The sequence below is a fragment of the Lotus japonicus genome, chromosome 3 (genome assembly GCF_012489685.1).
Source record: "Lotus japonicus ecotype B-129 chromosome 3, LjGifu_v1.2".
NCBI lineage: Eukaryota > Viridiplantae > Streptophyta > Magnoliopsida > Fabales > Fabaceae > Lotus > Lotus japonicus.
This window is the reverse complement of record NC_080043.1, coordinates 77,571,478-77,589,070: the sequence shown is the minus strand read 5'-3', so window position 1 is coordinate 77,589,070 and position 17,593 is coordinate 77,571,478. Positions and strand designations below refer to the sequence as shown.

Sequence of the window (17,593 nt, the reverse complement as noted above, 5' to 3'; positions counted from 1 at the left end):
AATGGTGGTTGTTCTTTTTTGGATTCAATTGTGAGGGATTGCTATTTTTTGCTTTCAAACTTTGATGTTTTTTCCTTACTGTCCGTCCACCGTACAGGTACCTGTGCGGCCGATGCTTTAACTTCTTTATCGTTTTCGTTTGGTCAGGTTGTGTGGATTGAGGAGGTTCCTCCACAACTTATTGACATTGTCCAATCTGATGCACTGGCCTCTGTGCCGTTTGCTTCTTCTTAATTTTTTTTTTATTAGAAGAAAGGAATGGAGATTGTGCTGTTGTTGCTTCTTCTTAATTAAATGAGTTTGAATTAAAAAAAAACCATTCTAAATAAATTAAGAGCTTTTGATTAAATTTATTTTAAATCAATATACTCTATGAAAAGAAACCCCTTCTGGTGACGTGTCAGCACCTCCTTTTTTTGGCTTATTTTAATCTTTCTCCTCCTTTTCTCCTTCCCGCTCTTCCTTCTGTTTCCCTCTTTGTCCTTTTTTATTTTAAAATTTAAACTGTAAAGTCTGTCTCAATTGGAGAGAGAAACAATAAAAAATTTGAGAAATTCTATTTCTATTGTACTTCAGATTTCCTATCTCACTAATCCAAACCATATCTTTGATCACAATCTCTATTATCACAATCTGCATCTTCTACACCCATTCGATTAGTTTCATCTCCTCTCTTCATGCTTAAATTCTATCTCTTTGAAGGCTTACTATTTGACAAAAAAATGAAATTTCATTCGTTGTTCTTCTTCCTTGGGGTCCTCACATTTTCATCAGGCTTGATTTTTTATGATTTTACTGCCTCTTTTGTTCTTCTTCTCTGTTGTTCTTCGTCCTCCCTCTTGCATGCAAGGTGTTTGAGGTATTGTTTTCATTCTCTACTTCTACTAAATGTCTCTCTTTTCTCTATACCGGATTATTTCTCCCCAAACCCTTCTCTCTATTTTTCAGACCCTTTCTCTTCTTCTGCCTCTCCCTCTTCCTCTCTAAGCAGCCATCCAACTACTTGATCTAATCATCCTCCAAGGTTTGATTTTTATTTTGTACTTCAGTCTGTATAATTTTTCTTCTATTTTATTGTGTAATTAGTCCGAAAGAAACGATTTTTTCTTTCTGTAGCACTCTACCTTGACTCTTCTCTGGAGTTTTGATCTGATGCAGGTCTCCACTAAATCAAGGTTAGTTTGTTTTATTTTAAGGTTTTATTTTCTTAAAGGTAAATAGATTTTGTATCTTAAAGTATTAAGTTTGTTTGTTATTCATTTCAAAAGAAAAGTTTGTTATTGAAGTTGTTTTGTTTACACAGGGTCTAGCATTCCTGGAGTTTCAATTTGTTGGAGGTTTCCACTAATCAAGGTTTGTTCTTTGCATTTTAAGGTTTACATTTTGTTATCAAAGTTGTATTTTTTTCTTCTTGTGATATTTGCATTTTGACGTTTTCAATACCCTGAAATGGTGTAAATTGAATAAAATGGAAACCCCAAGGAGTGGTACAGTACAGTGTTTTGATAGTAAATTTGAAGTTTCTAAAATGTGAGTGGATGGTTATTTGTGGCCTTACTATTTCTCTTGAGTTACAAATCGTTGGAGAATTCCACTAATCAAGGATTGTTCATTGAGTTAAGGTTTAGATTTTGATTGCACGGTTTTTTTTTTATCAATTTGTTTTGTTTTTCAGATTTGAATTTGTTTAAGAGCTGCTTTTAGAGATTTTGTTATTGATTCTGTTATCAATTCTTTCTATTTTAGTTTTATTATTTTATGTTCTCAATTTTCAACTTAACACTGCTTTTTCTCCCTCTTCACTCTTGAATTTTTAATTATCTGCTATTCCTTTTTGGTTCTTTTTTCTTTGTTGTTCCTCATTCTTTTTCATTCTACCGCCTGACTAATTCTTTTTTATTTGAGATTTTGAATCCTTCAACTTTGAGCTTATTTGTGTTCCATAATGCTTTACTCTTGCTCTCATGCTTTACTCTTGCTCTCACTATTTTGTATCTGAAACAGTTTGCTACAACTTCTTTGAATATAAATCTTTGATATTTTTTGCGTTCTATTTGACCGGTCAGATGTGTGTTCCTGTCAAGATTTTATCTTTTTTTTTTCTATTTATATTCTATTGTCTCTCTATATTGCTTTTGTTTTCTTACATGGATTGATATTTCGAAGCCAACGAAATGAGTATGTTTTTGCCTTCCTGTCTTTTATGTGCTCCAATCACAACATACATGTTAACCTTCTCTCTGTTAGGTATGGCACGTAAAGCTAACTCGATCGCTGGAGTTGATGAGTCATAAGAAACATGGAAATCAGGAGTCAGAATAACTAATCTGTCAAATCTGGAGTGGATGAGTATATGCCTTTTTTATGGTTCATCTAGGCACCAATATAATCTTGAGTTGTGATCATGACTATATTTTCTGTTGTAGGACCAACCCGAATATACTCATTTTTTGTTAGATTGAATGGATTTTGATTCCATTTTGACTTAATTTTGGGCTTTCATTAGTTTTTTCTTTTGTATATTTTAATTACTTTCGTTCTTCTTCATTATTTCTCTTATAAGTTCCACTATTGTTTAGATTTTTTATTCTTTTTTTTATCATGCTTTACTAGAGGCTATGGAGCAACTGAAATTAGTAGCAAGTTTTGAAAATAGTCTTAACGAACCTGATGCCCTTTTCGACAAGCGAGATCCAGAGCACAATATGTTAGTAAGTTAACTCATGTCCTGTTTTGTGTCAATGCTTGCTATTACATATGATGCGCATATTTCATTCTTGGTTGAGGGATTGGAAATGTTTTAAAATAAGCTTGGCTTTGTTCACCACTTAATGGATAAAATGTATCTTCTAGGAATATGTCTTAGCCATTGAGGAGATCTTCAAATGCAAAGTTACAAATGTGATGTTTATGGGAACACGTCTTGGCATATTGTGGCGAACACGTCTTGGGCAGCCATTGATAAATTTTGATTATGTATTTTGGTTATGATTTAATCAATTCATTTGGATTATGCATACTTTGTATTCATTTCATTTTGCTTCCATCTCTTAATTATTTTTCTTTTGTTGATACTCATTTTTTTCTTTAAGAAGAGGAAAATGAAAAAGAGCTTACTGCCTCTTCTTGGCCTGTCCAATCTAACTCTAGCTAAAGAGTGAATTATAGGAGTAAAATTTATAACTTTGCTCTGACCTGAACCTAAGGACCCCTAAAAAAAATAGTTATTGATATTACTCCATTATTAGGATTACATAGTTAAACACATATAACTATCACATTGTTGATCTATTTGTGGAGATGATTTTGGTTTCACTATAATGTTTGATTGTGTTGTGGCAGGGAAGACTGAGAGCATGTAGAAGACTGTTAGGCATGATAAAGAAGATAATGTGCTGTTATGGTTGAGCCATTAATAGGAGCAGATGGTATCTTCAAGTACAACACTTATCTATGGAAAAATATGGCTCTCTTAGAAGGATATGCTTTCTATTTGGTCATCAGTATACCTTTAATTGAAATTCTTATGTTTGTTTTTAGTTGCCGCTATAATTTATATTAATCTTACAAATTCATTTTTTGCTATTCTCCTACCCTAACATCTTTAGAAATAACTGATTCGAAAGATGACTTAAATTTAAGAATATACCAACATAGTTTTGTCAATATCTTCAAATAATGTGATTCTTATACCATTTTTTTATTAAAAATTTAAATATACATTTCCCTACTAGAATTCCAAATAGTCATGGGTATTTTGTTAATTAAAAAATATTTGTTCAACTTACGTGATAAATATAGTATCTCCTATAAAAAAGTTATTGGCTAAATAATTTTTTTTTCATTGTTTAAATAAATAATATAATTAATCAATGATGAAAATATTTGTACTAACTAAAATAATTTCTTTTTTATAATTATTACAGAATGAACTTTTATGCCATATAGAGATTAGTTTTATTTCCATTTATATGGAGTTAATTTACATTAAATTTTTTACAAAATACATTTTTCAATGTTTATAAATAATTTCATTAATCAATGGGGAAAATATCTATGTCAAGTAAAATTATACTTTTTTAAAAGGTCTTACATAATAAATTTATATAATATATAATGATTAGTTATATCTTCATTTATACAAAGTTAATTTACATTACATTTTATTATAAGTAAGTAAAATAACTTAAATTAATTTTCTAAACTAATAAATTATTTAGGTAAGATAATTTTCTAATGCTTAAATAAATAATTTAATTGGTTAACGGGGAAATATATATATGCTAACTAAAATAATATTTTTTTAAATAATCTTACATAATGAATTTTTATTTTATATAGATTAGTTATATCTTCATTTATACAGTTAATTTACTTTAAATTTAAGTGTAAAATAATTTAGATGTTTGAATAAATAATTTCATTAATCATCGGAAAAATATCTATGCCAACTAAAAAAATATTTATAGTAATAATTTTTTAAAAAAGTTTTTATAATGAATTTTTATATTATATGGGGATTAGTTATATCATCTTTATACAGAGTTAATTTATATTGACTTTAAATTTATTGCAATTTTTAAATAAATAATTTCATTAATCAACGGGGAAATATTTATGCTAATTGAAATAATAATTTTTTTACTTATTCTTACATAGTGAATTTTTTTCATTATATAGATATTAATTATATATTCATTTACACAAAGTTTGCATCAAATTTATTATTATATATATAATAAAAATTTATTATAAGTTATTTTATGTTCAAATACATAATTTCAATATAATTTAAATTATTTTTATAAACTAATAAATGATTTAAATATATTTTATTTTCATTGTTTAAATAAATAATTTCATAATCTACGGGGAAAATATCTATTCTATCTAAAATAATAATTTTTAAAATTCTTACATTAAAAAGTTTTTATTATTTAGAGATTAGTTATATCTTCGACGAGGAAATGTCTATGCTAACAAAAATAATACTTTTTTTAAAATTATCACATAATGTAGTTCATAATATATTGAGATTAGTTATGTCTTCATTTGTACCGAGTTATATTAAATAATTTTTTATAAAATTAGTTTCTCGATCTTTAACTAAATAAATTCATTATAATTCTTACATAATAATTTTAATTTATTATATAGAGTTTTGTTATGAAAAGAAACTCAAAAAAATATTATTCAGTCATAGATTTCTCATAAACTTAATCAAACCTTTACTATATTATATAGAGGTTAACATTATCTTCATTTATATTGTTCCAAAAAAAACTTTATCTTCCTTTATACAAAGTTAATTTATATTAAATTTTAGTATAAATTATTTTTTCAATTTTAAAATAAACATTTTCATCTTAATTTTAATTTTTTTGGTTAACTAAAACTTATTTAAATTAAATATTTTTTTAATTTTTTAAAAAAATAATTTCATTAATCAACGGGGAAAATTTCTATACTAACAAAAATTACAATTTTTTAAAACGCTTATAATGAATGTTTAATTATAAATAGATTTTTTTAATAAAAATTGTTGAGAAAAATTGATCGCGGTCGACCGACCGCGACCCGTGCATCTGCACGGGTAACTTACTAGTATATCTATAAAACATCAAGGAAAATCTTTCAGGGAGAATATCATAAAACAAGTAATATAGGAGGACTGAATGTAAAATAACAGAAATTCTCACAAATTAGGGTTTTTCTGAAACCCATTATTATATCCCTGAACTGAACTGCGTGTTTGTGATTCCGGAACAACAAAGAGTGAAAAAATGTCGAAGAAGAACAATCTCGCAAAGAGAAAGAAGCAATACGAATTCGATCTCCGAAGTACTCACTACTCACCTTCGATTCCCCCAATTCAAAAGTAACGCTTCGATGTTCATGTTCTGATTTCGTGTTTGTGTTGATTTGTTTCAGGAGAGAAGCTAGAGAAGGAAAAGAAGGAGAAGAAGCTCCATGCCAAGAAAAACAAGATGAAAGTGAGACCTTGCACTTAATTTCTCAATTTTCTTGCTCTGCTGAGTTTTTTTTTTCTTTTGTTGAAAATAGTGGAATATATGATTTGGGTTTCGTGTGTTTGTTTAAGATTTTATTTCTTATGCAAAAAAGTTCTTAACTTGTGTTTGCTGGATATTAGATTCAAATTTGGAAAAGAAAAAAAAAACCAAAAGTACTGTGTGTTTGGATTCATTTCAAAGTTCCATAGAATCAGTTTTATTCAGTTATTACTTTAAAATTGAAGCTATGATATGTAGCTTTTGCACTTAACCTGGTTTGGACTGTGGAGACAGTGAATCCAAATCCAAGCACACTTGTATAGAGCTTAACTTGCTACTTTATGTGTTTGTGTGTGTTTAAGGATTAATGGGGGTGTGGTTTTGTTTTTTGTTGGTCAAACTTGTTTAGTTGGATGGTAAAGACAAGAAGAAGGGTGGAAGTGGATTTCAGGTGGGGAAGAGAAAAGTGAAGACCAAGTTGACAGCTCTGGCTAAAGCTAAAGCTGCTCAGGCTATGGAGCTCGACGCGTGAGGCTTGTTTGACTTGGGTAATTCTAGATGATGCTTTAAGAATGATAGATGATAGAGTTCTTTTGAGGTTTGATATGAGGGTGTGAACTGTATATTAGAAGACTAATCTTATTGTAGTTGCTGTTTCTCTTTGCAGTTTTGTCTCTAATCAACTATCTACTCTCATCTTTACATTTTGTAATTGATTGATAAGTTTTTCTACCGATGTTTTCATTTTACTCGTATGACTGGAAGACTGAGTTATACACATCAGTGAAATTCATTGGAAAAGAGTGGCTTTTCAAAGGGATTAGGATCCTCTCGTATTAGATTTTACATGACACTGTCATGTTAGAAATTGGTGTCTTTCTCTTTTCATACATGTTACATAAGTGAGATTTTATGAATATTTCTGAAGAGGGAGATAAACACAAGTTTATCAAAATAATGGCATGTGAAATGAGATAATTTATTCCTTCTCATGAGTTTAGACATTGATGCTTGGTAGAAAAGGTGTGTTATAGATCTCAATAGCAGGTCTCTTTAGTCTGAGCACTTCCTTTATGAATTATGAAGCCTAGCGATATTCATATCTTTAAATCTGAACTTAAGATGGAGTTTCACTTTTCAAACACAGATAAACAAACTGGTATTGGTGGCTAAATGAATTCTTGTTTCATAAGATAGATCAATTCGTGGGTGAATGTTCCTAGAGCTCATTATCTACTTGTTACTATTTTGGAGGAGAATAGGTGCATGTTAGGAAATTAAGTAGGTTTTCACATTGGGAGGAGAAGTGCTTTTGAAAGAAGCTATTGATTTGCATGTTTGGATATCCATCAAATTTGTCATAATCGATTCCTGATTGCTAGAAGCTGCACATAGTAGCTTTACATTCTAACTTCTATTTCAGAATCAATTCTACTTGGATGTGAATCATATTAGTCTCCAAACATATTTAGAGTAGCTTTTGTGAAGGGAGAAGTGATTATGAAAGATTTTAGTGCGAAACTGAACATGTCAAGCGAAAAATTGATCTTGAAAAAAATCGCTTCTAAACCTTGCTGGCTGATCTGCTTTATTTTCTTTGTAGTTGTACCTTTAACATAGGGCATTTTTTCTTTTTGAGATTTATAGTGCATCAGTGGCCCAACAAGTAAAGCCATGCCTATGATAAAAACACTCCCCCGAAAAAGATATGTGCTACTACTATCTCGATGCAGCGAAGCTAGGTGGTGCTATTATGGCGGGGGAGGGTCTACTTCTGCTCCGAATGCTTTTGGTGGCAGGTCTTTCTATTACCGATACAGACCTCAAGGTCTCATTTCTGTACCTAGGTAAACGATCTATATAACTGACGGTGAGTATATGAATCTGCTGCGTCTTTTATCTCTGGTGTTGGATCACCTACTCACAACAGAGAGTGAACCAGGGCCCATACCTCAAATTAGAAGGAAAAAAGACTTAACAGTTATTGCAAATTGCAATCATACCGAAATGAAACTCACGAAGGTTTATAACAGTTTAAGTTTTTCTTCAGAAAAATCAAATGAGTCAAAAACAGTGCTCATTCACGGATAGCAAAACATGTGGTTGGTTCTTGCATTTCTTGTCTATATTCATCGTTACAAAAAGCAAAATCCATTATTTTAACATAAAATGTTAAATCAAATTAACATAGAGCTGAAGTCCCTGTCCTGATAATTCATAGGCTTAAATATGTTTTAAGTCTTTGGAAATATAGTTAATATTAGTCTTAATACCTGGAAAAAGTTATTTTTAATCTTTGGAAATATGCATTGTTATCTCTTTTAGTTCTTGTCATTAAGTTTTGCTTACAGAAAAATGATAACTCAACACTTCCTACTCAGTGTTTGTTTTTTTTTAATCTGATTTAGCACACATTTACACAACTCAGTTCTTTCCTTGCCAAATTATAATCTGAAACGCTTTCAACGTTTTGCAAACATACCCACATTGAAGATAGAACAGAGATATAAAAAATATTTAAAAGGTCATTTTCATGCGGCTAAATCAATTTCAAAGAGCAAACTTGAGTACATCCCACTCAATAAGGAGCAACCTAGCAAAGACAAAAAATGGAGAACTTAACCAACCTTGATTTTTTTTATAGAATCCACTACAACACACCACACTCACTTCAAATAGGATGAGAGAAAAGATAACCCGCCAAATCATAAAACAAGACTAACCCAAAGGTAACACAAAGAAGAAATAGATAAATGATTTGAAACTTAAAAAGAAGGATATTGGTGAGTTAACTTTGATTAAAAAATGCTCTCAAAAAAAAAAACTTTGATTAAAAAAAGACCTTTATATTTTTTGTGAATAGGGGGAAAATACCTACTATTATAATGATAATACTGGATCAATTAGAATAATTAGAATGCAAATAAATATTTTGATATAGTGAAAGCACACAAACAAATATTTACAGATCACGTTGGCAAAAAAATAATTTTTTTAAGTAATCCACATCATGGTGGGGTTAACTCTCATAGTGAGATTTTTTCCATCCACAAGACTCGAATCCGAGACATTGCTTAAGGGAAATTAAACATGTACCACTAGAACCAACCACCAATTGGTAAAAAAAACACAATCATGATACAAACAAACAAATATAAAAACTTATCTACATTAGTTTTTTTTTCTACATATCCAAAACAAATTAGAAAAGGGAACCCATTGGGCTCGGCCCAAATTAGATACACATTTGGGCCTGAGAGAGAAACCTGAGAGAGTTTGGGGACAACGGTGCGGTGGCTGTTGGTGGCGAGCGCGGGTCACCGTGGCGTTGAAGGCGGAGGTGACGGTGCATTTCACATTTGTCTTCCCTCCAAGAGATTGGTTTCTATCAGTATCAACAAGGACCATTGTGCTGTCCATTTCATTTTCCTCTTTGATGGCTTGTCTTTTTTTCTGCTCTCAACTGTTGCAAATGTGTATTGTCACTCTCATCAATTGATCACTGTAATTGTATAATTGCTTTTATGCTTATGAGATTCAAAATTCAAATTAATCCCCATAACAACAATGCGCATTAAAGAGTAGATAGTCACCACACGTCCACACGTATATATATATCCAGACAACCAACCTCATATGTTATGTCATACCACATGGACATGGCATGGCATGGATAAGGCGTGTTTTTCATTCCCCCAACATTGTATTGTGTATTCATCACACGTTCACACTTACTGCCCCATACAAGTGTACACAACCATACCATGATGTAATGGTTAGCTCAATTTGTTCTTTAAACATGAAGTCGGAAGTTTACTATTTGATGTGGGATCAGTCACTGCTTATGGCGATGATCATTGTTGTGTGCTAAAAAAAACAATGAAGTACACAACACACGCTCATTTGGAATCGCGTTAGCCTAAAGTTAGTTGAACGTGTTTGAATCCAGGTTGAGTTTAATAAATTTGGATTCATGTGGCTAAAGCCTGAGTTCCCAAAATAAAAGATTTTTAGTAACATAAGAAAAAAGAATGGAAGTAGGTCAGGCTACCGACAGAAATTTATAGTCTAGCCTAATCTACATCAGGCCAGGCCAAATTAATAAATAAACAAGGTTAAGTCTTTTTGAAAAGTTTTTTTTAGTTAAAAAATTCAAGCTTAAACCACACGGAAAACCTTGTAAGCCCAACATGCTGACCAATTAAAAAAATAATTGGACAATGCAACTTCTTTACAAATAAAAAATCATTCATCTTGCCCTTCCACAAGTGATAATTAGTGTCATTCAAACAGATCATCATATTTGTATCTGCATCCATCATTCAAACAAGTCAAACAACCCCTTAACCAAAGAGTTTTAATGCCACTTTGATGGGAAATTCAACACAAATAACAACAACAACTCTAACAGTGCAATAAGCATCAGGTAATCAATTTCCCCAACTTATTGAATTCGTGAGGAGCAATAACAAATAATGAAGCAACTAAAAATCACAATCAATGCAACACCAAGATCTTTAACGTGGAAAATACCTTCTCAATGTGAGAAGTAAAATAATCACGGGTACAAGCTAGTAATCAAACTCCACTATAATCAAATAAGGGTACAAGAGAGTCTCAAATAAGGGTACAAGAGAGTCTCAAATAATAGCACAAATCGTGCTCAACAATTGGTCAAACAACAAAGCAAGAAATTCAAAATAGAGAACTTAGAGAATCTGAAAAACCAGAAAACACTGCTACTGTCCGCTTCCAATTTCTCTCATCTCAGACAACTTCTCGCCGATCCAATTGTCCGGAATGAAGTACTATGAGTCACGAACCTGCTGGAAAAGTTTCAACCCGATCTGACGGTGAATGAAGGAGTAATCACGAATTTCGTATAACTGGTCTGCCTTTGTGCGAATCAGATTTTTCTTCTCTTCTCTCTCACTTTTCTCTCTGCTTCTCTTGGCAAATGAGACCTCTCTAATCTGCGCTAGTTGACCCCTCTCCATTTGTTTAAGTGAGACCAAGTGGACTAGCATATTTGAGCATTTCTCCATATAGGAAGGGAGCCCAAAACCCCAACACACGTACACGTACACTAATTTTTTGGGACCTAAGGCTATTACTTAAATAGTTTTGCATTGTGTGGGGGCTTGTACCTGATAAACCTCATCATGAAATTATCTGGGCTGAACTTCCATTTCATTTGACCCAAAGGTTTTTTTGTTTAGGTTGACTATATTAATTCTAACAAAAACAAAACACCTCAAAAAAAAAGATCAAGTTCTAGAATAGGTTTCCAATTTCGTTAGCTAGTGTGAACTTGCATATAAAGGTATTTTAATTTGCTCTCCACATGGTTGCTTTTGTTTTGAGTAATCTTTGACAAAATTCTTTACATTAAAAAATGGTCAAAAGAATATCATTTTAAGAATCTACCCATCTTGTATAGTACATGCATGTTTTTTGTATTATTTGACACACGTGCTTCTACATATTGAGCTTTATACAATTTCGTAATAGCAATCATTTATCTAACAAACAGGTAATATTTATGCAACTTTATTATCAGAGTACTTTCTAATCTTAAATTTCATTTAAAGTAACTTGCATAAGATAATGATCGTGAGACAATTATATGGATATATCTTCGACCCCCCCCCTGTCCCTCATCATGTGATATGAATAGGGAAGTTTGAAAGATTGTGTGATTGAGATGAAGTAGTGGTGGGTCTGAGAGAAAGAAATTGATGGAGGTGGGTCAAGGAAGCTATCCTGGAGCTTATGGAAGATATTTTGTTGAATGGTGTGGGATAGGTCATTGGCAATTGGCATTGGCACAATATGGACATATGGTGGGGGCAGTGAATATTGAAGGTAGAAAGAGAAAGATCATGTGGGTCTGTTTGGTATTCGGTTGGATAAGATTACTTTAAGTAGTATTACAAATTTGTGTATGACAATGGGTTAAAAGTAAGTTATAAAAAATGAATGTTGATAACATGATTAAAAAGGGCATTGCTATTAAATGAGGATAAAAGTTAGAGAGAAGTAATAAGTGCTAAACGATGATAAATTTGTAATCTCATGCAAAACATGAAAATGACAAAGAAAGAAGTAGAAATTTCTCACTTTTTACACTTTATAAAGGGATAACACACTTTTTATTAACACACTTTTATGCTAAAACAACACAAAAGTGTTTTAATTAGTGAGTTGGAGTGATTTAGGGCTAGGTAAATTAAAATTGGCCATGTAGGATGCCACATAGGTAGTGATGAGGTGTTAAGCATTGAGGTGGAGCCCTCTTAACCATGTCATTTTTTTAATGAAAAAGACTAAAATGATCTTATTCCCAAAAGATCGAGATTTGAATAAGATGTTTTAAAATGAAGATTAAATCTAAAATTTGTGAATTTTATAGGTATGAAAACATATTTAAGCCTAATTAGTATTCAAAAAATATTATTTGTACATACATTTTTTGCATATATACACCATACATACACATTAATGATGGTTTTTAACGGCCACCAAGTATTGTGGCAGTTAAAAATCACCACTAATATGTATATGTTTGTTGTATATTTAAAAAAAATGCATGTACACCTATTGCTCATCATCATTTATGAGTAATCACCCAAATTCAACTACAAGAGAGAAAAATGAGACCTTCAAGTTCAACCTCATAGCTGCTGATATTCAATAAGAGAGGGGGAGGGAGAGCAACACTAGTCAATAGGCATGTATTGTTTTTCAACTACACAAGAATGATATGCCCACACACCACTTTCTCTATTATATCTCTCAATTATCTCCTTTTTTTTTTTCTATCTCTCTCCATTAGGTGGAGATGGATAAGTGTGAACAAGTCATTTTTCACCTTCATATATTCAAACAAATTTTCTCGTCAATCATATCTTCCGTCACTTTTTCCTTTTATCTTTCTTATTTGTCTATCACAATACATATAATATATCTCGCTTATCCTTTTTTATTCATATCTCTCATTTAGAGTTGGAGATTGGATGTGAATGAATTATTTGAATTTCATTCATCTAAAGTAAAACTAAAAATTTTCTCACTTTAAAATGTAAAGTAAGTCAGTAATAGTGATTATTAACTCTAAAGAGTCAATAAATCAAGTCAATCCTCTCACTTTTTCCATTGTCTTTCCTTTTTTCACATTAAAGAGAAGTTACATGTTGTTCTCCTTCTCCTTATGTGGCTCTCATTCTTTGCACTCACTTACCCTCTTCGCACTTCACTTCTGTCATCCACCGCTCTTCATTCTTCAATTCCCCATCAAACCATTGAACGTTTTTCAACTCCCACTGGCTTCCACTTCTTCATGGAAGATGACAACCACCACCACCACCACACTCTTTTGATTCTCTCTCCTCAGATGTTAGTACTCTCTCCACATTTTCAAATGAAACTCGTTATGCATTTATGGCATTATTGCTTTCTTACTGTTTAGTCTTCACCCCATTTACCAAAGTTGTGATGTTTTTGAGTTAGTTTCTTGTAGTATGACATCTTGTGCTCTTTACTTGAATTTGATACTGGGTTTATGATATAAACTTGAAGTATTTGATTCTTCTTTAAAAAAATGAAATTTAGCTTGGCTTTTTGAGTTTTCTGGGTGTTAGCATCAGATTCAGTTCAGGGGTGACTGGTGAGTTTTACTTATATGATGGTATGAGGGAGATTGCTTCATGTTTAAGGTTTTACTATAGGTTGGTTAGAATGGACCTGTTACAGTTCACTTGGTCTTTATCTTCAATGTGAAGCCTTTTAGTTGTTTCTATATAGTTTGGTAAGGTGTAAACTAACTTCTCTTTTTGTCTTCTCTTGATATGGTCTTGTCATGTAGACTTTTTCCCTTGTCTTTGTGGATTACCTTCTAGTTCTAGCTGGCCTTTCCATTCTTGTCTGGGTGCCTTTAAGTCTTGGGTCCTTTTCTTCTGCACATATAGAAATCAATATCATACCTTCATATGCATATTTCAGAAGGGTACCATCCTTGAGAAACTTTATATGTGGGGGAAACTTCAATTGATTATTTGAAGGACTTGTGACTTTTTTTTCTCAAACTACAGTTATTGCTTATGTAATTTACACACTTCTTGACACTATTGTCAGTGACTGCACATTGGATTTATTTGATTTCATGGTTTTCTTATTTGTCCTATTTTCTTTTTTGCTCAAATTTGTCATTGGATGCATATGAGAACAGAGCTAGGTGGTAAACTTTGGCTTATTGAATCTTAGAGGTGTGGAGTTTCTTGTGGAAGATTGTAAAGGAACTTGAAGTAAATTAAATGCATGGATCGAGGGGACCAAATGGCGTCATACTATATGCAGAGAGGAATACCTGGTGCTGCTGGGAACCAACCTGAATTGCTTAATTCATCGAGTATTCAGCCACTGCCTAACCCTAATCCACAATTTCAATCAAACATTGGAGGTGGTACCATTGGATCCACATTGCCATTAGAATCTTCTGGAATTTCATCTCAATGTGTCAATGTGGGGGCTCCTTCTGGGGCACCTGTCAAAAGGAAGAGAGGGAGACCTAGAAAATATGGGTCTGGTCAAGGAACTGTGTCATTGGCATTGACTCCAACACCAGCTACTCATCCTGGAACCTTTACACAAGGCCAGAAAAGGGGTAGAGGGCGCCCCCCTGGGTCTGGGAAGAAACAGCAATTGGCTTCTCTAGGTAAATCTCTATTCTAAAATAAAAGTGAAGTAATTTTTATTTGAACTTGAGATGCTTCTGGTTTTGTGAGCATATATCTGAGTATTATTTGGGTTTGCATATCATCTTGTTTTCTGAGTTAAGGTTTGTTTATTCATTCATGCTGGTAGTCTAATATAAATATGAATAGAATATAACAATGACCTTTATTTTCCAATATGTGTGTGTGTGTGTCTGTGAGTTTGTATTCTCTGTATATTTGTGTTTTATTCAGCATAAGGGATTGATTTTTATTAATTTAATTTGGTTTAAATGTGTGTGTATTGTGTATGTATATATGTATATTTGTGTTTGATGTATTGAATGGTTATTGCCAGGTGAATTGGTGTCTGGTTCAGCCGGGATGGGTTTCACTCCTCATGTCATCACTGTAGCAATTGGAGAAGTATGCCACAGTTTTTTCTGACAATTTGTAGCAATCTTTCTCTTTTCTTGGTCTGTGTTGAAAACTTAAGCTTGGTATATGTTAATATCATGTATTCATGTGTACTATTTTATCCTTAAAGGAAGGAATTGACTTAGTAAAGCCAAAGCCAAGTATTATGGAAAATTGATGTCTATGATAATAAAGATAATAGTGCGGGAAAGTATAAATTAAGTTGTCAATTTTATCTTTTCTTTGGTACTTATTTTTTGTTGAAGGGCTGCTTTATTCTTCATGGAGTTATCAAAGCACATGATATGATACTTCCCCTGTAAATGATATTTGAGACATACAATTGGGTTACAGAAGATACTCTTTGACGTTTCTTTTAAGTGATGATCCTGTTGAACTTATGCCATATGTTTTTCCATTTGGGCAAGTATTTATAAATATGCTATTGAAAATTGTGCCTTTTCTTCTCTATAGGACATTGCAACAAAGATTATGGCATTTTCTCAGCAGGGACCTAGGGCTATATGTATATTGTCAGCTAATGGTGCTGTCTCTACTGCGACACTCGTTCAGCCTTCTTCTTCAGGGGGCAGTGTCACATATAAGGTTTGGAACTTTCTTAGCATTATGCATATATGTTTGGATATGCCTATGGGTTCATAAATAATTAGGTTTGCTTAAATACATACATTTGTGTTAGAAGCAACTTGTATTAGAACCGGATGATTGTCAATTACAGCTAATGAGAAGACTGAAATTGACAAGTTGAAAGTCTTGCTTAAAAGTGAATTTGAATGAAAGATTTGGGTGAAGAAAAGATCTTAGGCATGAAGATTTGGAAAGATAGAAAAGGGAGTCACTTGCGTTAGTTCTTGGCTATTCTAGTTTCAGATTTTGAGTTACAAAAATATATTATTGCCAGCCTTCCGAGTTTCTAGTCATTTATGCTTGGTTTCTTGAAGTTATTCATTTTACTTGGCCTTTCTTTTATCTATTTGTTGTTTTTTGCACCATCCTAAGTAGTTTAGAATCAGTTTATTTTATTTTGTTTTATTTCTTTCTCCTATCCTTCTTTACTCTCTTTATCGTGCTAACGTTATTTATGTACATTAATGTCTAATTTTTTGTGGATTTTGGTCTCAAAAGGGGCTTTTTGAGATTTTGTGCCTGTCAGGCTCTTACTTTCTTGCTGATGGTGGTGGCTCCCGCAGTCAAACTGGTGGATTAAATATTTCCCTTGCAAGTCCTGATGGTCGTGTCATCGGCGGAGGAGTTGGTGGAGTGCTTATTGCAGCAAGTCTGATTCAGGTAATTGCACTTTCACATCAAAACCGGGAACTTGTTAAATTAGAAAGTTTTGTGGTTATTTGCACTCATCTCTCCAAACTCTTAGTTCTAATTTTCTATGGCAAGATTTGATCAGTTATAACTTAAAACTACAGGTGATAGTTGGGAGCTTCATGTGGGGTGGATCAAAGACAAAGAACAAAAACAAACAAGATTCAGAAAATGCAGAAGTTGCTATGGAGTCAGATCATCATGCAGTTCACAATCCAGTTGCAGTGAATAGCATTTCTTCAAATCAAAATCTTACTCCAATCTCATCTCTAAGTTCTTGGCCGGCATCGCGTCAATTGGATATGCGTAATTCCCATATTGGCATTGATTTAATGCGTGGGTGACAATTTATTTAGCATTCACCAGTACAGGATATCTATTTCAAATTCATGGTCCCTTATCTAATGGATGAATCACACTCATCAACCGCCATGCCTCCACGCTCCTACTGTTGGTGCTTATGGCGATGTTCTGATGGCACCTGCTTGTGGATCCATTCAGTGCAAAGTGCAACCACAGGTTTGTCCTCAGAATGGTACTAGTTGTCACATTCTGAAGGGCCACCACTTCTGCTTCTTTTTCAAAGCTGTTCAAAGTGAGATATGCCTTGGTGTGACTAGTCACTCGTCCGGAACATTCATGTTTTGTACATTTTTCTTTGTTGGCAGCAATGAGAATTATTCATTTTGTCCCGGAGGGGCTTTTTTCCCGTTGATTAATTCTTCCACTCAGACGACACTGTTGTGCTCCTGAGTGGAGACAATTTGTTATTATAAGAAAAACCAGTAGAATGCAAGATTCCTTTGAGCAAAAATTCTTCATTCTGTGTTTTGTGCTTTAAGTTGTGCTCCTAGTTCTGATTGCCTGATGCAGGGATGGGGATGTTATTGGGTAGTTTGTTTTCTAAGGCATTCTAACTGTTGAGGACAGGGTAATATTAAGGTAAGGAGAAAAACTACTCGTAAAATAACTGAAACGGCTAAATAACCATAAAATTAAAGTAAATGTTTGAAATGAGTAAATCAAGGCTAGAATTAATAAATGTAACTGGAAAATAAATATATTGTAAAGTACTCTGAAATATGATCTACATATTATAAGATATAATCTATAGAA

At 32.6% G+C, this 17,593-nt stretch overlaps 2 protein-coding genes and 1 long non-coding RNA gene across 4 annotated transcripts; all 3 read left to right on the top strand.

Annotated features, from left to right (window-relative positions):
* Positions 1-733: 733 nt before the first annotated feature.
* Positions 734-3,539, top strand: LOC130742696 (uncharacterized). Its single transcript, XR_009021246.1, has 6 exons — positions 734-859; positions 949-1,024; positions 1,117-1,175; positions 1,304-1,353; positions 2,614-2,711; positions 3,343-3,539. It is a non-coding gene; the product is annotated as an uncharacterized LOC130742696 (long non-coding RNA).
* A 2,145-nt stretch (positions 3,540-5,684) lies between these two features.
* Positions 5,685-6,743, top strand: LOC130746100 (uncharacterized). The gene is made up of 3 exons (XM_057598619.1): positions 5,685-5,841; positions 5,932-5,993; positions 6,421-6,743. Exons 1-3 carry the CDS (start codon positions 5,784-5,786, stop codon positions 6,541-6,543), a joined length of 243 nt encoding a protein of 80 aa, XP_057454602.1. The 5' UTR covers positions 5,685-5,783; the 3' UTR covers positions 6,544-6,743.
* A 6,441-nt stretch (positions 6,744-13,184) lies between these two features.
* On the top strand, positions 13,185-17,291 carry LOC130746099 (AT-hook motif nuclear-localized protein 9-like). Of its 2 annotated transcripts, none has more exons than XM_057598617.1 (6): positions 13,185-13,406; positions 14,239-14,724; positions 15,081-15,148; positions 15,614-15,745; positions 16,286-16,447; positions 16,582-17,291. In XM_057598617.1, the coding sequence occupies exons 2-6, from the start codon at positions 14,328-14,330 to the stop codon at positions 16,819-16,821; spliced, it is 999 nt and encodes a 332-aa protein (XP_057454600.1). In that variant the 5' UTR covers positions 13,185-13,406; positions 14,239-14,327; the 3' UTR covers positions 16,822-17,291. The 2 variants fall into 2 exon arrangements, with proteins under 2 accessions (XP_057454600.1, XP_057454601.1); XM_057598618.1 differs by lacking the exon at positions 13,185-13,406 and adding an exon at positions 13,440-14,112.
* Positions 17,292-17,593: the final 302 nt, after the last annotated feature.

Coding starts and splice junctions, on each gene's coding strand:
- LOC130746100 (XM_057598619.1), top strand. CDS start 5,784: ATGTCGAAGAAGAACAATCTCGCAAAGAGAAAGAAGCAATACGAATTC. Junction 5,842..5,931: donor ATACGAATTCGATCTCCGAA/GTACTCACTACT, acceptor GATTTGTTTCAG/GAGAGAAGCTAGAGAAGGAA. Junction 5,994..6,420: donor CCAAGAAAAACAAGATGAAA/GTGAGACCTTGC, acceptor AAACTTGTTTAG/TTGGATGGTAAAGACAAGAA.
- LOC130746099 (XM_057598617.1), top strand. CDS start 14,328: ATGGATCGAGGGGACCAAATGGCGTCATACTATATGCAGAGAGGAATA. Junction 15,746..16,285: donor GGGGCAGTGTCACATATAAG/GTTTGGAACTTT, acceptor TGGTCTCAAAAG/GGGCTTTTTGAGATTTTGTG. Junction 16,448..16,581: donor TTGCAGCAAGTCTGATTCAG/GTAATTGCACTT, acceptor TTAAAACTACAG/GTGATAGTTGGGAGCTTCAT.